Genomic DNA, 19753 nt, shown 5'->3' with positions numbered 1-19753 from the left:
TTGCAGTTAAAATCACTGCTTGTTTTCTCTAGCTGCCTGTAAACACTGCTTCAATTTGAGTAACGTCCATTCCGTGATCTGACAGGGAAAGGGTCTCTTCTAACTGCGGTCAGAATAGGGAATTTTTGTCCATTCCTTAAAAACAATTGCTGCACACTTGATTTTTTCCGAATTGCACTCAGTTTTGAGGTGAGAGTAATGCTGGTAAATTTAATATAATTCATCAATTGGTCTTAGACTTTAAGTATGAAGAAATACACTGACATTTAAAATCCATGAATACAACCTCTGCTGTCATGCATCTTTTAACCTCCCACTGTTTTGGAAACCATTGCTGTTGTAGAGCAATCCTTTGGTTTCCAGAGAAGGAAAGGTAATTGCGTACCATTGCTTTATATAGTGTATGCAAAATTCTTTTCTCAGTGGATCCTTGTAACATCTGTAAATATTTGGGTTTGTCTGTGCTGTCATTAAGTGTGATGAAGAAACAAGGTATATATACACTGGAGCATGAATTCACTTCCTGTTTTGTTGCTGATTTTCTTGATTTGTGTTTGTCTCCATTTAAAATCTTTTGCATTTTGGAAAGTTGTGTTACTCTGAGTCCTTCAACCTTTGCCCATTGTTCTGTCAAAGCCCCTGTGACTAGTCTATGACTCAGTTAATGCCTTCTTCATTGACAAGTGCATCTGAAATTTCAAAGTTAGCTTTCTGTGCACAGTAGATAGCATTCTGTTTCCTTTGTTGACTGTTATTAAAGCTTGTTCAGGTTCCTGCTTCAAGAGATTTTGTCTTCTGCAGATCACCAGGAATACAACGCCAATGTACAGGACACCAGAGATGATAGATTTATATTCAAATTTTCCAATCAGTGAAAAGCAGGACATTTGGGTAAGAAATTATTCTTTCGTGTCATAATGATTTAGCTCATGATTAAACTGACTTTGTAGTTTGTATTTCAGTTTTTACAAAAAACACAAAAATAAAAGGGGGGTTAAACTGTTTGTCAGAACAAACTTAAGTAGTGTGAACAATGTATTGAAATATTTAAGCAGTGAAATATTGAATTCATGTGATTTTATTTCCCCCCCCCCCCCCCCAACAGTTCTATCTTGTCTTCCACTGTGAAAGACAATAATTAGATGCTATATTCCATAGAACTATTGCTTTGGTGGAGGCTACCACCACAGAGTCTTTAAAGTTCTTTAAATTTGAATTTTCCTTTTATACTATGCATGTAATCCCTGGATCTGTGTAGCAAAGATGTCAATAAAGTTGAGTTGTTCATGTTTTGTGTAGCAAAGAATATAAGCTGTTAATACTTTCAACAGCTTATTCAGTGAACATTAAATCTTTTACATTCTAATTATGCAATATTGCCACAGTACAGAGATACTACCCAGAAACTTTGTGTTAAGGAATCCTTTAGTTTATTGGGCCTCTTTTTAAAGAGGCAGTGTCAAGTTTTTCAACTGTATCTAGCACGTGTTGAAAGTTAATTGAGAGATTATAGTAATAGCTCTTAATATTTCAGCTGGGATTTCAGAACTTAGTTTCATAGTTTAACATCTCTGCTGTCAGTGATTTATTTCTTTACGTGCCAGGTGAAAAAAACCAAAACAAACAAACAAAAAAAAAACCCCAACACAACAGCAAACACTGCTTTTCTGACTGCTTGGTCACTTCACATGCCTTAAATGCTGGCAGTCTGAGCTAAGATTACATCCTGTTAAACACAGCAGGAACATCAGTTAACAGAAGCCTTAACTGAAAAGGGCAGATGCATTTCTTTTGTTTAAGGAAGTGTATCTTTTGGTATTAACATGCTGTCTGCCTTCTGCTATGTCTTTGGAAGGTCTGTTGCATTTACCATGCCCTCTTTGGAACTTGTTCTATGTTGATTTGTTTTGTTTTTTTTTTAACTTTACACTCTGGTTTCAATGGAAACATGCACATTGTTCAGCAGAACAATATGGTAGTCTCAGAAAGTGTGACTGACTTTTAGTTTGTGGTTAGTGAACTGGATGATGGTTTTTACGAGAAAAGTGCATGGATCAGGTGACATTCATAGTTATTTGTAGGGTGAGCTTAAAAGCATAAAGGCAGAATAGATGCTATGCTTAAAACAACAGCTTAGAAGAAGTATTAGTTATCAACTACATGGATTGTGATCAGGTGCTTGGTAGATTAGGTTTGCAGGCTCAGTTTGTTTGTTTGTCTTTTTGTATTTCCTTGTATTTTATTTTTAAAATGAGCACATTAACTGGAAAGGAGTTAAAAGTCAAGGCAGGTATTAATTGTGCTTATTTGATGTCATCTCTTGAACTGAAGTTAAACTCAATTCTACTGAAATCAGCTTTGTCATAAATATTTTTGTGTTGAAATTACCCTTTGGCTTGTAAGCTGCTTCGTATGTTTCCGTTATGTAATGCTTTTGGAAATGTAAGTTAGTGGGCTCCTCATTAAGGAGTAAAGTTTCAAGCTTGGGTTCTGCTAAGAAGCTTTTCTCGGCTGTGTAAGGCATCTTCCAGGTCTTGTATTTTTAATATGTGTAGTTTTCATAAGTTTGTTTTTTTTTTCCTCAGAATTTGTTTTGGACTCCTTTATTCATGCAACTATAGTATAAAACCTTCAGTCATTTCAGAGTATCTCTTACTGCCTGAAGCTGATCTTAGGAATAAATAAAAAACAGTAAATAGTAAATAACAGTAACTTGTTTCAAAAAATATTTTCCCTCCCCCTTCAAAAAAAAAACAACAAAAAAAATCCCAACATGACCAAACCAAGCAAAAACGCATCACAAATCAAAAACCAACCTTCCTCTTTTCAATTTATGGCTGTCCTTTCTGCTGAGAGTCAGTATTAGTTAATGTCAGTATCCCCAGGTTCAGTGAGCTTTCTTCCATTCAAGTGAATCAGGATGCCTTTGTGAGGTCTAAAACACACAATGGTGATGTAATTACAAGGCTTCTTTTTTTTTTTTCTTTTTTTTTTTCTTTCTTTTTTTTTTTTCCCACCCCACTTTGTTTTCATTTCTTTTTTGCCTGCCAGACTACTTTGAATTTGTTAGGGGCAAAAAAGGGGGATGTTCAGTAAAACATAGCTATTAAATTCAGGAGCATTCAGTATACTGTTTATGAGGCGTTGATCTTCATTTATTTCATAGAATTTATTTGCCACGCTGATTCCAAACACAGAATGTGTATATTAATAAAAATTCATGAGGGGTGGCTGTCATACCCCACTTCACTTAATTCTTTTAAAATCATGTTCTGAATTTGTCAAACATTAACTCTTTCCTAGCATGACCGTTTATTAACAACAATCCTGTCTTGAATGAAGTCTTCTGAATTTAAATTTTTCAGAAATAGTGGCAGTGAGAAACTCTGACTAGAGCAGACTCTGAATAAATACATCTTTCCAGATTTCCAGCAATAACCTGGACTATAGTAGTTTCTGGCATTTTAACAGGTGTTGTGTTTCTCCCTTAGTGCTCTTCAAGAAGCTGAGATATGCTGTGGGTTGTGCTGAATGCTTGTTTTCAATGCCAGGCAAAATATTGAAAGGGACAGGTTGTTAGTATTTTAGTGTTAAGTAACTGTGGTTTTGGTTATTGATTGTCACTGACTTAGAGTATATTAGAAGCATGTTTGTTTGGATAAGCTGGATGAACACATCCTGTTTTATGTACATCTGCTGTCAGTCTGGAAATCTGTTTAAACATTGGACAACCTGCTCTTACTGCAACATTAGTTTTGGGAAAACTATCTAAATGCAAAAAATTGTGTTGCAGTGGGGGGAAAAAAGATCTGACTGAGCTTTTTGGGAAAGCTTGACTATGTGGGGTAGTAATATGCTAGAAAAATGATGTGAAAATAACACCATCAATTTTAAAAGCATCTGGATTATAATGTACTTCAGGAACCTACTTGAGAGGCAGGCATTTAAAGAAACCCTTTAGAAATATTGCCTAATTATATACGATCACGTTTTCTGTGTTGCTGAGAATTTTATTAATATTTCAGATGTCACCGAAGGGTAAATTATGAAGATGTATTGCTCAGCACATTAATTCAAGAGCATTGTTATAGTCTTAGTTTTGGCACTGCATCCTGAAACACCAGCAGTATGCGCTGCAGTTATTTCTACTCCTTCGTGCAGATGGCAAGAGAAATGGTTCTTTGTGTGCTAACAAAAACGTTGTCTGAAGGAAACACTGCTTTTTGTTGAGGATGGAAAAATAGTTGGAATTACTATTTTAGTAAATTCTGAATAAGCTCCTTTCATAAGACGGGAAATTGGTATGGCCATATGGTCAATGATTTTGTGTGCATGAATAGGCTGTTTGTGAGTGAAGTTCTGTGGGGTCCATCTTCAGGCTCGTGTTCTTCAATATCTTTGAAAGTGACATAGATAGTGAGATGGAGCACACACTCAGCAAGTTTGCTCATGACATCAAGTTGGGGGGAAGTATTTATCTGCCTGAGAGAAGGAAGGCCCTATAGTGAATTCTGAGTAGGCTGTATCAATGAGTTAACACCAGTGAGGTGAAGTTCAACAAGTCCAAGTGCTGGGTCCTGCACAACAACCCCATGCAGTACTACAGGCTTGGGGCAGAGTGACTGAAAGACCGCGTAGGGGGGAATGTTTTGGTGTTGTTGAACGTGACCCAGCAGTGTTCCTAAGTGTCCAAGAAGGCCACTGGCATCCTGACTTGTATCAGAAATAGCATAGCCAATAGGAACAGGGAAGTGATCGTCCCCCTATACTCAGTTCTGGTGAGGCCACACTTCAAGTGCTGTGTTCAGTTTTGGGCCCCTCACTACAACAAAGGCCTTGGAGTGTGTCCAGAGAAGGGCAGTGAAGCTGTGAAGGGTCTGAAGCACAAGTTTTATGAGATGGGCAGAGGGAACTGGGATTGTTCAGTCCAGAGAAGAGGATGCTCAGGAGAGATGCTATTGTTCTCTACAATACAGTATATTGCTCTCTACAGCTGCCTAAAAGGAGGGTGTGATGAGGTGGTGGTTGGCTTCTTCTCCCAGGTAACAGTGATTGGACTAGAGGGAATCACCTCAAGTTGTGCCGGGGAGGTTCAGGTTGAAAATCAGAAAAACATCTTATCAAAAAGAGCGGTAGAGGCACTGAAGTAGGCTGCCCAGGGAGGTGATTGAGGCACTGTCTCTGGAATTGTTTGAGAAACATGTGGATATGGTACTTAGAGACATTGTTTTGTGGGCAAGATTAGTGGTAGGTGCAGGGTTGGACTTAAATGGTCTTGGAGGTCTTTTCCAACTGTAATTCTTGAACACGCTCAGTGTTTCAAGTATTCACTTTGATGTATGCAGCAACATTCATAAAATGGACATATGATTTTTAAAAATATATAAATACAAGAATTCTTTTATCTGAAAACTTTACTGAAGGGTTAAAAACAAACCATGATTTTATTTAGAGACAAGTTTGCTAGCAGGAGTGCTCTAACTGACAATTCAAGTGAATGTCTCTGTTTCTGTCCTCAGAGTAACATCAGGACTGTTTCAGAAGGAGTCTGAAGCTGACCTTGAAAGTACTGTAAATATGTAAAGGGTTTCATGAGTCAGCAGTGTGGTTTGCAAGCACTATTAGGAAGCTTAATCACAACCTAAAATTCAGCTTTAATTATCACTGCCTAAATTAAATACTTCTGCCTTTTATCTCTTTTTAGGCTTTGGGCTGTATCCTGTATCTGCTGTGCTTTAGGCAACATCCCTTTGAGGATGGAGCTAAACTTCGCATAGTCAATGGAAAATATGCCATTCCACAGAACGACACTCGCTACTCTGTGTTTCATGATCTCATCCGTAAGTTTATGATGTTATTTGCTTTCGGTTTTTTGTTAATGCATCTTTGTGTTTACTTTATATTTCAAGGATTAAAATCTTGTTGACTTCTACTTAACTACTCTACAGTGAAAAGGATAACTGTTACAACTTCTCATTTTATTCAAGATTTTAATTTATACTTAAGGACAAAATAACCCTTTAAATGAACCTTTTGTTCTTTAGGGCTGTCACCCATCATGCTTAGGGTGTGAGGCGTGCTGTAGGAATGACTAGTGTTTTGACTTACTTCTTTGAATTTATTTTGCAAATACCTTTTTCCTTAAGTTTTAAATAGATTACCAAAACCTTCGGTTGCAGTGCTGGAAGTATGATTCCAGCTCAAACAACATTAAATACAGCATTACTTCTGAAGTTGTTCATGAATGCACCCCTGAAGTATGTTCTGTGATACATTCTTAACCCTAAACGTATTTCTTGAAGGTTATTTATAAAAACAGTGATGATTCCGTATGAGTTCAGTATTTGCCGTACACTATTCTGTATATATGAGGGCACCGTGTTTGAGACTGCAGCGAAGAAGTTGCCTTTTCTGGAAGAAGGCCTCAGAAGGGCACCTGTTGCATTGTCTGAACCATGTCTTCTAGGCTCCACTTTGAAGGTGAACCCAGAGGAGAGGCTGTCAATCACAGAACTTGTGAATCAACTGCAGGAGATTGCAGCAGCTAGGAATGTGAATCCTAAATCCCCCATCACAGAGGTAAAGGAATCTTATAAAAGAGTATTATTGACTAGGTCTCATTTCTTATCTGATATGAATTTAGAAACAAATGTCAGAGCAGGTCCTTCATTTATCAGTCTTTTGAAAACTTCACACTAGCTTCTTTTGAAATTGAATTGATCTATATGACTAATATGTAGTCTCTTCAGAAAATATACTTTAAAAAGAAAACCCACACAGAACTCACATGACTTTAAAAGAAACTAGCTGTAGTTCTTACTGTTTATTGACAAGATTGTCTTGTTCCTGAATCGTTCTTTAGTAGAAAAGTGCTCTGTTCTACATGCTGCATTTAATCATAATTAATGTGCGCAAGAAACTCTAGTGCATGAAGGTTCTGCCTTCATTAACTTGAAACCCTCTTGAGAGGAAACTCTTTGAAGTGTCTCTTGTTTGATACGTTATTTAGACCACAGTGTAATTGAGTAAGTGTAGCATATTTGAGCTGCCTGACTTTCTCCTGAGCCTCAGAAATTGATTGCATGCTTGTTTTCACCAAGTTACACTTTGTTAGTTGCTTTTATCAGTTGGTGAAATGAGGAAGAAAATCTTCAGTGATTATTAATCTCCACAGCTTTTGGAACAAAATGGAGGCTATGGAAACAATGCTCAGCCTCGAATATCTGTGACCTCTGTTTCACAGAGCCCCAAGCCTGCAGGACAGCTCAATAATATTTACAATGCAGGTATGTGCAAAAAAAGACATCTCAGTGTACCAAATCTGTATTTTGCACTGCAGGAAAGGAAGAATTCAGTTATTCTAAGCATTTTGCACAAACACAGACTACTTTGAAGTTGTATTGGTATTTCTAAGCTTCTGTTTTCTTTTTCCTCAGAGTTTGGTTGTATGAAAACCTTGGTACATTTGGCAGAAGTCACTGAACGGTTCACTGGCACTATAGTCATTATATTCAGAGACAGCCATTGCTGGTGCTGGCTTGATACCAGCTAATTAAGGAACAATTATGCTGGGTTGTGCCAAAAAACTTCAGTGGTGAGAAGAAGCTGTGGCATCATCTGAAGAAAAACAGTAGTTAGAATAACAGTACTTACTTGACTCAACCAAAATCTGTCTCCAAAATTACTTAAAAGCTGGAATGTTCTTTCTAGGAATGCAAGTGTTCTAGGGTTCATTTACTTAGAAATGCTTACACTTGGTGTAATAAAGAAAACAAAAGGTGGATAGGCTTGCCTGCATTTGCTTTTGTAATATAAAGCAGTTTCAGCAACCACCTTTTCATATATTACATGTGAATTTGGAGCTTAACATTATGATGTTAAACATACCAACGGGGTATTTCATGATGTATTCAGTTTTGCTTGTTTTTATTCTATATACTGAATTGACAGTAAGAAGGTATTAAAGTTCAAGAGGAAAGTTTGGGTAATGCTTATTGTGGTAATTTTGTATGCGTATAAATTGCTGTGGAAGAATCCATCTTCCTATTAGGAACACTTTTTGCAGCTGTGCCCAGTGACAGAAAAAGGAGCAGTGGCACAAACTGGAACACAGGAAGTTCCATATGAGCATAAGGAAAGTCGTCTTTACTATGAAGGTGACAGAGCATTGAAACAGGCTGCCCAGGGAGGCTGTGAAGTTGTCGTCTTTGGAGATATTCTGTACCAGTGCTTTCCAATATAACCTACTTTTGGGACATCAAAATCCTGTCCAGCTATCTGTTTTGTTCAGAATGCAGTACTGTTTGCTGTTATGGAATGTTACTAGCTGGGACTGCATGCTTAAAATGTTAACTTAATTATGCCAGCTTGCTTTTGTAGTCCTGCTTTAAAATCTCTTTTTATTGGAGATGCTTAAGGTGGCTTGCTAATGAAATATTGCTCGTTGAGACTGATACTAAACAAGTGTTTTCTTGCAGAGACAATATGAAACAAATGCTTTACCAGTACAAAGCTTGTGCTCTGCTTTCTCCTTAAATGCAAACAGTCATTTAAACGATTAGTTAAGTGATTTAGTAGTAGCTCTTCAGCACACAGGTGTCATTTTTTGTGTAGTTGTGATTAAGGAGATCACTGGAACTGTGAGCCTTACAGCAAAGCTTAGCCTGTATATGCTTTCACTTTACAGCTTTGTAGGTAATTTACTGTAGTTTGGAGGCCATTCTTGGATGTGACTTCGAGTACAATTATTTTTATTCAACTACTCTAGGCCTGACCGTTGCAGAATGTGACCAGACTTATGGAGGGTTCTTTGATATTCTGAGAGGTGGAACGGAGCGATTTTTCACTAATATTAAGGATACATCCTCTAAAGTTATCCAGTCCGTGGCCAAGTGAGTAAAAAATTAAAAAAAAAAAAAATTGTCGGTAATAATTCCATTACATAAGTAAGGAGTTTATTCCAGAAGGAGTCCAACTCAGCCCAATCATTTTCCAGATATGAGCTCTAGCAACTGGTAATTACTTCTGAGACTTTAAGTGATTCTAATACAAAAGCTGAAGAAGCAATGGTATAGAAATAAGAATGCTAGGAGGGGAAAAGTCTGTCTATAAGTACTGCCTTCCTTGATGCTGTCTGCTGTGTTCTGCACATACTGAAAACCTGGTAGATGTGAGTTGGTGGAGACTGGAGCTAGAAGGAATAGTATGAAAGAGCTGTCACAGATCAAAATAAATAAATTCAGCTACAAGATATGGCTTCAGTGAATAATAATAATAATAGAACAGAGTGGTGAAAGTTTAAGGGAATGGAAGTGGGAGGAAAAACTACAGGGAAGTGGTGCATGAGCTCTTCTGTCCAGTTTAGTTTTCAGATTGAATCCTGTGTTTGGTATAAGTGATGGAAGGCAGAGACTTGAGGCAAAATGAGAAATTCAACACTGTCTTCCTCCTTAGCCCTGAATTACATGAGAGAGAACTGTCCTGATTTGATGTATGTATTCTCAATATATTTTAATGAGTTTTCCAGACCCACAGCAAATGTTTTTCATTGTCTCTATATGATCAGTGATCCGAATATGGACTTGTCCTTTTCAGTTTTTTCTTAAGGAGTTTTATGCAGCATAAAAAGCTTTTTCTTAGTTTTAGGGAGAGAAGGCAAGTCAGTGTTGTGGTAGAGCTGGAGCCTCCTTCAGACCAGTTACGATATTTCTTTTTTGTAGACTTCTTGACCCTGTAATTAGGAATGCTGTGACATCTTTTATTTGCAACATGCTTTTCTGTTACACATCCTGTAACGTAGTATTTATTGTGCTGCTTTAAACTTCCCATGTAGTGTTCAAAAAGGCCAGATTTTCAGTTTCTTAAAGGTCACAAAAACTGTGCAGCTTTGGTCTGTCCTTAAAAGCTTTCTGCAGATAAAAGCAATTGACACAGCATCAAATTTTCTGCCGTTATGGAATCACACAGACTCAAGTGAAGAGAAAGGGAAGTATGTGGGGCAGCTCTTAACTTTTAAGCAACTCTTCTATTTCTTCGGCATGTGCTGTCATACATACCTCTGTTTTTTACCTCTTTGATACGTTCTGGGGAAGTAATCTTTCTCAGCCCTTCTACTCAGTGTCATTTCTGTTGCCTTTGTGGTATCTTTTTAAGGAGAATTTTCTGTGTAATAATACATGGAAATATTCTGTGGATTGCTTGCCTTCGACAGCTCTCTTACTTACAGCCTGAAGGTACTTAATTCTTTGTCTTTTGCTTATTTTTCAAGTTTTGCAATAGAGCAATTACTGCTTTTCCCCTTAGTGACAGACAGTAGTTGAATTATTGTCTTCCTCTGAAGTTGTGAGCTGTGATTCATGTGTTTTTTATTCTCCATTAGATTTCACTCTTCCACTCTGCAGTTTTGTCACTTGCTGCTGCTGCTTCTGCAGAACTCTTGCACTCCACTTCTTGTGCAGTTTTCCCTAAGATGTTCTCTGCTGTTGTACATCTGGGTGTATTTGAAGAAGTTTCTCTTCCTGCTCTTGCAAACAGCTTTTCCTTAATGGCCACTGGAAGTTTGATTATTTCTTACAGTTTGATCTTGTGCCATTTTCCTCTTTTGCAGTGGTAAGGGATAAGAACAGTCTACAAGTGGTTTCTTAGTATGGAATGTCTTGTGCTGCATCCTTACTTCATTTTTGTTTCTCTTACCTAACAAGTTTGTGGGGCTTTCTGCTCCATATATTTTCATTTGGCTCCATACTATGTGTAGGATGGGAGGAATTAAATATTATCTGAATATCTAGGCTCACATGAGAAGCTGCCAGATACAGGACAGTGAGTACTTGCTGTCTTAAAATGTGCTGTTCAGTTCACATGCTTGTACATGAAATCATTCGATACAAGTATAGAGATTGCCCAGAAGAAGTTTTCATCTTTTTTAGAGTCACTGTTCTCATTCTTAATGACCAGTTACTGTTCTGTGGCTGAACTTTATACATAGCATTTCAAGTTAGAATTACTTATTGATGGACTATGATAGTACCTGAGCCTCTATTAGGAATCTTCATGCTCTTGGAGGCGTGTTATTGCATATGCATTATGGAACTTGTTAAAGATTCTTGAATTCACTTTTCCATCTCATATTAATTGCAAAAATAATAGATGTGAATGTTAATTACAATAGATCATCTTGAGAGTGTGGTTGTTCAGTGTGGTTTGGCTTTTTAGGGCTTAATAGATGTAAGTGTTGCCATAATCAAATTGGAGAAATTTTTTTTTATTATTATTTTTTTATTGTTGTTTCCAATCTAGAGGAAAATACAACACTTCCAAGGGCTATAACAAATTGAGAGAGCTTTGACAGACAGTGTTGTGCCATGTCTTAATGGCAGGTTGCTTTCTACAAGCTGCTGTTTTCACTATAAACTATCTGACCATTAAATCTCAGGCTTTCTCATGAGGATATGAATCCCACTCAGATATTTTGGAGAGGCCTGTGTGTGTAGTCACTTTAAACTATTGTTTCTGTTGATAGGGAACACAAAGTTGTCAAATTGAAGATGTACAATAGCAAAAACAAATTTTGGCCATCTGTTTTGGCATCCCTTCTAGGTCTCCAGTTAACTGTGTAAATTTGGTCAGCAGTTTGGGAACTGAAAGACAGTGAGAGATTGCGCCAACTATATGAAAGTGCTAGTGGGAACCAGTTACATCAATACTTGTTTTCCAGGTAATATTTAACAGATACAGAGAACCGCTTATAATTTCCACTTGTAATTTGTCAGTGTTGTTAGTGGCTCTTAGTGCTGCAAGTTTTGTTTTCTAAGACTTGCGTGCTTTTTGAACCTTGGCTTCATTTAACAATCCACTGGCATGGCAACGTGTAAATTAATATGGGCTGTAGTTAATGCTATACAGGACCGGAGATAGTCTGAGATTCTTCAGCATGTACATACATCACTATTCTTAGGAGAATCCCACCAATAGGCTTTGTGCATCTTTGAACTACTTCAGCTTTAACTGAGCTGAACTGCTTCTTCTTTCTTTGAGTCTGCTGTAGGGTGTTTGTTTTCTGCTATGGCAGTTCTCTACCTTCACAAATTTGTGGCTACAGCTGATTGTAGTTGAAACGGTATTCTTAAATTTGTTATGCTAATAGCATTGATTACCATTCTAAAAGTCAATGAACATGACAAGCAGACTTTCTGGACAAACTAAAATGTTTCCTCCTTACCATCCATTTTCATCTCTGCTCCGAGTCTGTCATCTCTCTAGGTGGGCTGTCTCCATCCTGTTTATTGCTGCTTTTCTGAGTTTTAGAATTATTTCCTTTATCTGCAGGCAGAGACTCTTCATCATTAAATCACAAGGAAATGCCACAATTGAAGAGTTGGTGTTTAGTACTTCCTACAAAAAGATATTTTTTTCCCATGGCAGCCTATAAAGCTTTGCTGTTTGTTGCAATAAGTGATAAAAGTCTGAGCACTAAAATATGTGTAATGATCTACTACGAATACAAATGTATCAGGGCCATCTTGATTGTCCTTGTGCTGCCATATTTATAGCTGGAGTAAACATAGATTGTGTTTAGGTTCAAGTGAGGCAGAAGCAATTTCTTTGTCACTGGGCTGTCTCTCTTTAGCTGTTACGGTTCAGCCCTTTTGTTGTCACAAACTGACTTAATGTATGCTACTGCATGGCAGCATCTGCACTGAAAGGAAGTTTGTTCTGCCACATATACCCATGTGTGCCCGCTATCTCAGGATCAGCCATGTAACCTTGGTGTAATTTCTCTGTCCATCTCTCCTGTCCCTCAGTTGTGATAATGCTGTTCAGCTTCTTTGCTTACCAAGGCTTGCTTCCATGCAAGATACAGATGCCTTGTCAAAAACAACACAAAACAGATAACATTTACTGGTTATCTTCTAGGTTATGTAAGAGTTCAATGAATTTGATAAGCATCCAGCATCTGCTGGCATCAAACCTTTCTGCAAAACTTTTGACCAATCTTCCTGATTTGCCAGACCAGTGTCTAATGATGAAGAGACTGATCTATGATTTCAGTGCCTTTCGTTGCTGCCTTTCTTTGCTTCTAGGGTAATTTCATTTCTTGGTGCTGCATTAATGGTTCATTTCATAGGAATGTTACTTTGCTTCATGTTACACTGCGTAGTTGAATGATTAATTCAGTTTTACAAAGCGAAACCAAGTGGGAGGAGATTGATAAGAATTTCAGTGCTGCTCTTCCTCATGGCTTTTAATGAACTTCAAGACCAACATTACTCAGTTAATAATGAGATTTTTTTTTGTCTTAATTTTGTGTAGACCTCTAGAGGAAGACTGCTTAGCGTTAGAGCATTGTTTGACTGAAGGCCATGCTTTGCTTGCTCACACTGTAGCTAAATTGACTAGAATGTCTTTTTTCTTTCCCAACTTCAGCTGTCAGCAACACAAGGTAACTGTGTGTTGTTGTAGAAGTTTGTGCTGTATGCTGTCTAGCTTTTTTGAAAGTTAATTTTATTTTTTAACCTTTCAGCAAACTGTGCCATCATTAGTGCAGCTGTTCTCTGATGAGACCAATAATGCTAACCCTTTACACTGAGAAGTTTTAAAAATGTAATAAGGATGCCTGATGTTCAGATGCTTATGCTGCAGAGTGAGAGTTTACATCTTAGTCGATACATTTCCATCTAGATATTTCACTGTGAAAGTACAGGAGTATCCTGTTACTATCAGAAAAAGGACTAGATATTGATATGGCAACATACTTTCCTATCTAACTTTACTGAAGCCTTAAAGAAGCACATTTGTTATGGAATTTTGTGGAATTTTTTCCATGTTGGTCACAAGGTAGAAACTCTACATGTAGTATCTTGACTTCTTTATTGTTGCTGTATTCATCACCTGTCAGCAATACTACAGTATATGTACAGTTGTTAGCAGCTAGCTACCTGGTACTTTGTTGCAGAGTTGGCTTGAAATGTGTATCACTGTTTATGAAGGGTAAACTCCACAATTGTGTACAAGTTTTTTACCTTCATTCACAGTAATTTTTTATTGCCAGTCTGACATGAAACACTGTACTAAAAAAGAACACCTGATGTTCCAGTCCTTATACTGAAATAGCTCTGGAATAGTCAGGAAAAAAGTTCAAGGAAAACACAGAATAGGAATTCAAAGGATAGTCTCACATTTTATGAGGCAGGGGTTAATTCTGTAGTTTGTGTACCAGCTATGCTCTGTTCACACAGCAGGACAATTCTGAAACTTCTCTGATTATTCCTGATTCCAAGGAATGATTGGATGTTGTGTTGAGGGACATGGTTTAGTGGGAGCTATTAGTAATAGGTGAATGGTTGGACTGGATGATCTTTTAGGTCTTTTCCAACCTTGGTGATTCTGTGATAACAGGCATGCAGACTTTTTCCTGCCAAACAGCAAACTTACCCTGTCCCTGCTGTTATTAACATACCAAACTACTCTTTTTCAGCAAGTTTTTCAGTTCTAATGTGCATGGAACTTTTCTGCAAGTGTGTGTGGTGTGATTCACTCTACTAATAATTTTGCATTTCAATTTAGACAAATGTAAAAATAGAAAATGTGTAGGATGGTGTTGCTAGTAAAGGGTCAATATCTGAAAATATTGCTGAAGGAATGGATGTGAAGATTTCAGGATTTTTTGCTTACTGTAGTGGTATGTATTCATTTTGTGCTGCTGTTTAACTTATGGTACTGAAGACTTGATAGTTCTTTTCAGGCTATTGTATTAGGTGGTTCTTTGTGTTGATAACTGGAAAAGTTCAAATCATTAAAATGATCTGCATGTTTGTTTTTTTAACTTGAAGTTATGGCAGGTGTAAGTGACAAATAACACCTCACAATCAGAAATGACTGTTTCTATTAGTATTTATAGTTGGTACTGAATATAAATTTCTGCCTTGATCAGTTTGTCTGCAGCAGTATATTACCACCTCAGCTACCTGATGAAGTTAATGGTCTTCCAAAAATGTCTTTGAAATAGTATTTATGTGGCCATTCTTCATGCAGTGTTTTTCAGGGTTGAGGTTTTTACTGCTTTGGCTGGTGAGGTTCTCAGCTTTCCTCGTGATGTTTCCTAGGTTTATCAGTAATGGTATCAGCTGTAGAGCGAGTTAAACATTGAGAGTATCTGTATAAGGTTCCCAAAGATGGTTTTGTTGCAGCCAGTGTGGGTACACCATCTATTCTGAAAACCTTGGAGGTCTGAGGAAACAGTTCAGATGAAAAGAGTAGAAAGCTATTCATGGTAGTGAATGGAGCCTATGACAAGATTTTAGATTTATGACATGAATTGTTCTATTTCTCAGCATCAACTTCAATGTGTTCTGTTTCAGTTATGCGAAAGGAGACTTGGATATATCATACATCACTTCAAGAATTGCAGGTATGATTGCTAGGTCTCACAAATAACTTCTGATTCTGCTTAATACATGGAAAAAAGTAAATGCCTCACCTGCTGATCTTCTTTTTTCAGTGATGTCCTTTCCAGCTGAAGGTGTAGAATCTGCCATCAAAAATAACATAGAAGATGTACGATTATGTCTGGACTCCAAACATCCTGGGCACTATGCTGTGTATAATATTTCTACAAGGACATACAGACCTTCACGGTTCCATAATAGGGTGTGTATTGTTTTTGTAAAAGGTATTTCAGTGCAATATATTGATTTATACCTTCAGCTTATTGTGACGTGATACTTTAAAGCATGCTGCTTAATCAAAAAGATGACAGCAGTTTATAATTAACATAAGGTCAAAGAGTAACCTCTTCTCTGCTTGCCTTGATTTCCACTTCAGACTTACTAATTAAAGGCTAATCTTCATTCTTTCTGACTGAAGACTGCTAGGCTGGTGGTACCTTTTGAAGAAGTGTACCAGTGTCCTTATGTTTTGAATATGTATGGAGAATATGTAATGTAATTAAAAATCTTAATAATATTTCAATTCCTTTCTGTTCAGAGGTTTTTACTTTCAGATATAGCACTTTTGGGGTGCTGCTTTTTCCTGAGAGGTGTAGGTGACTGGTTGTTGCGCCTGACTGAAATATTGTTCTAACAGCTGAGCCTTCAGTAACTTTCCTGGGTATTTTTGTGAATACTGGACTTCTTTCTCTGTTCCTAAATACACTTTAGCTGTCCTGTAACTAGTTCAACTGTATAGATTGTTACTGTGTTTTAAGCTTTCTAGCAGTGACCATGTTTGACCATATCTAAACTGTCCAATGTGGTAATGATCCTCCCCTGGTACTGACTGTCCAGCTGACAGTGTAAAAACACTGTTTGTTATGTGAAACTCCTTTTAGACCTTATCCTGCAGACAGCCATTCTTAGCATTGCTTTAGTTATCTGAGTTCACTTAAACTTCATCAGGCTGGGAAGTGGACAGTGTGTTTTATCCAGTGCTTGTCTCTTGCCTTTTTGCATCTTCACAAATCTGTAGACAAGACAAAGTATGTCCAATCAGAAAAACAGTTATTGCCTCTTTGGTTGGAGGATCATATTCAAGATCAATATTTTGCTGAGTTTAGTGAGTTTGAGGTTTAGCCAAAGTGAGCAGTTTTATTACATATTCTGACAAAGCTATCAGTCTTCATTTGTGAAATGATATGTTCTATGTTCAGAAAGTTGTCTATTTTGGAGATGGCTTTTTTTGGTTATGCTTGGTTATGCAAGTCTGATGCAATTATACACTGATATTCCTGATGTAATAATACTGTAAATGGTAATATAAACACAGTTAAGTCTACCGGTAATCTGAACATTTTCTGACCTATGTTTATCTTAGTGACATTAATTTTATTGTATGTTCTTTGCTCTTCTGTATCTGGAAAGAAATAGTAACTCAAATCTTGTCAAAAAAGTCCTTATGATAGGGAAATTTTTTATGTCTATCTTTGAAAGCCAGATAATGAGAAATGCTTCCTAAATTCTTAACTTTGTTGTTCAGTACTGAGCTGGAGCAGCTATGCAGTAAGCTAAAAAAAAAAAAAACAGTCTAGGTTTTTTTAGTTCTGCAGGAGGTGATTCTGCATTGCCTTAAACTTGATCAAAGTAAAACAGCTTTTAAAATGCTTAAGAAATTTTGTTTTCTTGATTTTTTGTATAAACAAATCTATTGGTAAATTCTAAAAGACTTTGTTAGCCTTGATTAAAAGTCAGTAATCTGAGTTGCTGGTACTTCAGTGCAACAGATTAGAGGTCTACTATTATTGATCTTATAGAGTGTTACTCATATTTTTGAGACTACATTTTATTTTCTTAATTTTGACCTGAAGATGGCATTAAACTGTAAAGTATCCTTTTCTGCAGATGTGTGCAAGTATAATGTTGTTTCCCACCTGTTCCACCTGTTTTGTCTCCTTTTAGGTTTCTGAATGTGGCTGGCCAGCAAGACGAGCACCAAATCTTCAGAATCTTTATAGTATATGCAAGAACATGCATTTATGGCTGAAACAGGACCAGAAAAATGTTTGCATTGTGCACTGCCTAGTAAGTAGCTAGATATTACCCCAAGCAATTTGCTCTTGTCAACATCAGATTGTGATCAAGGATGCTAGTATTGCTTGGGGAGTTTCAGTGGTTTTCTTCACTGTAGGACCCAGAGGTCAATTCCATCCTGCAAGGTATTTAGAAAAGTAATTTCTATGTACTTTCCGTTTAGATGGTAGGGTAACGTAGCTTGCATGGAATATTGAAAATATATGGATAGTGTAAGACAAAATAACCTTTGGGAGAAAAAGAATATTGTGTTATTTTAGTGTTTGCTGTGCTTTTCATTCTACTCTTCTGATGAAGCACTTTGGAGAAGAGTAGATAGAGGACTGCAGAGACTGACTACAGAGCGCTAGTGGAACTTGATTTTGCTGGCATCAGGTTGCCTTGTAACTTCCACTGTTCTTTAATGTGTCACTAGCTTTGAAGTAGCCTCAAAAAATGCAAGTTAACTGTGCATAAAAAGCTGCCTTATGTTAAACATGAGAGAAGAACAGTTTTAAAGAGTAGTTCATGTTTGCAGAGCTTGAGCACATGAGCTTATTGTCATGTTTCCGTATGAAGACTGAATGTAAAATCCATATATGCCAGGGTCTTGAGTAGATCCTGGACGTCTACAGTAGCATTTTGTTCTGCAAAACAATCTTGAGGTCATTCAGTGTTAGTCATCCTTTGATTCTCATAGTTATAGGGACATGTTAGTACAAGATCATCTTGATTAAAGTTGATGGCAAGCAGATCTGAAACTTAATATGCTTCAGCTTTTTAAATGATGGAGTCCTGGAGTGGCTTGGGTCGGAAGGGGCCTTAAAGATCACCCAGTCTGAAGCCACCCTTACTTCCAGCAGAGTTGTTACCCACTAGATCAGGCTGCCCAGAGCTGCATCCGGCCTGACCTTGAGTGCCTCCAGAGATTAGGAAGGTGCTGAAGTGTTCTTATGCATATCTGTATTTGACCCATGTTTAAATAAAACTCATTAAGACAATTGCCAGGAAAAGCTAAAGTATATTTATTTTCAAAATGCTGTCGTTAGAAATCTGATAACCTCTTGTCAAGGTACAAGTATATTAGGTCAAATACCAACTTCTAGAACCTTAGCATTTTCTGATAATAGTTGTTTTTGTTTTTATTGCTACATTAATAATTGCTTAGCCCAAGGATAGTTTCTCTGTAACCAAACCATACATCCTTTTAAAACATGAAAGGAAAACCTGAAATTCCTAATGTCCCATCTCTGCATTAAGAATTCCTTTTGTTTCTGTTATGGAAATTGTCAGGCTTCTTTCTGAAGATCTGTCATCAGGTTTGTTTACTAATAAAATATTCTGTATTTTGAATGTTGTCATTCTGTTTATGACAATCCTTAAAATCTTGTTTGTTTGCTCTAGTTTCATTACGTAGTTGGAAAGGGCTAGCTGTTGTTTGTCAGCCTGTTTGTACAATGATTTTTTTCCCTCAATGTGATACTTTTATTTTTTGAAATGGCTTTGTAGTGCTGGTGTACATAACTCACTTCTTGTCGTGCTGATTGGTGGTGTTTTTCTTCCCTTTACTCATTCATGTTTTGTCCTAAGCACAGGCTTCTCAGTGTAGGGACTGAGGTTTTATTGATCCGTGAAACTTCACAGAAAGACCTGGTCTAGGCCATAAAATCAGAGATCATGAGGCTGTGTCTTCTGCTCAAAGCTGAGCTAATCTCCATGTTAGTGCAAGATGCCCTTGATGAGGGCATGCTAGTTACACCAGCCACACCAGTTTCTGCCAACCATTGCCTCAACTTCCAAATACTCAGTATTTTATTTTTAGGGAGGAATATAGTATATCCCTGCAGTTTTTGCAGGTAGATTCGTTGTTTTGCTTCCCTTCTGTTAGTATCCTGGCAAATATTGATCTTGGGCAATTCTAGACAAAAGGTTAAAGTATATAGTATGGCTCTGTTCTTCAGACTTTTCTGGTATGTCTGGCATGTCTTTTACTGGATGTCCATAGTGATCAAACAAAACTTTATGGCAACAGCCAAGAAACAGACTATAAAACAGATGTAAGTAATAGTAAGATGATAAACATTGAACTGGAAGCTTAATCTAAAGAAAAAAAACACCCTGAAAACTTTAAGCAAAACCACAATTTTTTTGTATCTGATCAAGCAGATAATTTGTGTAAAAAATGTATCATGTGGAAATAGAATGAAAACACTTTGTTCAGATGCAGTCTTCAAATCTAATGATCACACTAGAAC

At 37.2% G+C, this 19753-nt stretch overlaps 1 protein-coding gene across 4 annotated transcripts in view; it reads left to right on the top strand.

The window, feature by feature from the left end:
* GAK (cyclin G associated kinase) overlaps nt 1-19753 on the top strand; it is a 66908-nt gene that overhangs the window by 16976 nt on the left and 30179 nt on the right. For 2 of the 4 annotated variants that reach the window (XM_015849558.3, XM_085530281.1), the window contains 8 exons: nt 802-891; nt 5705-5840; nt 6467-6579; nt 7175-7286; nt 8768-8891; nt 15357-15406; nt 15497-15645; nt 17388-17510. In XM_015849558.3, coding sequence (XP_015705044.2) covers nt 802-891; nt 5705-5840; nt 6467-6579; nt 7175-7286; nt 8768-8891; nt 15357-15406; nt 15497-15645; nt 17388-17510 — 897 coding nt within the window. Of the gene's footprint in view, nt 1-801; nt 892-5704; nt 5841-6466; nt 6580-7174; nt 7287-8767; nt 8892-15356; nt 15407-15496; nt 15668-17387; nt 17511-19753 lie in introns of those variants that run through there. The other 2 variants (XM_085530282.1, XM_085530283.1) reach the window with 2 other exon arrangements.

Source organism: Coturnix japonica, chromosome Z (genome assembly GCF_054131305.1).
Source record: "Coturnix japonica strain WE chromosome Z, WE-NBRP24, whole genome shotgun sequence".
NCBI classification, from domain to species: Eukaryota; Metazoa; Chordata; class Aves; order Galliformes; family Phasianidae; genus Coturnix; species Coturnix japonica.
The sequence above is the reverse complement of the archived record's forward strand: the minus strand, read 5'-3'. Positions and strand labels throughout refer to the sequence as shown.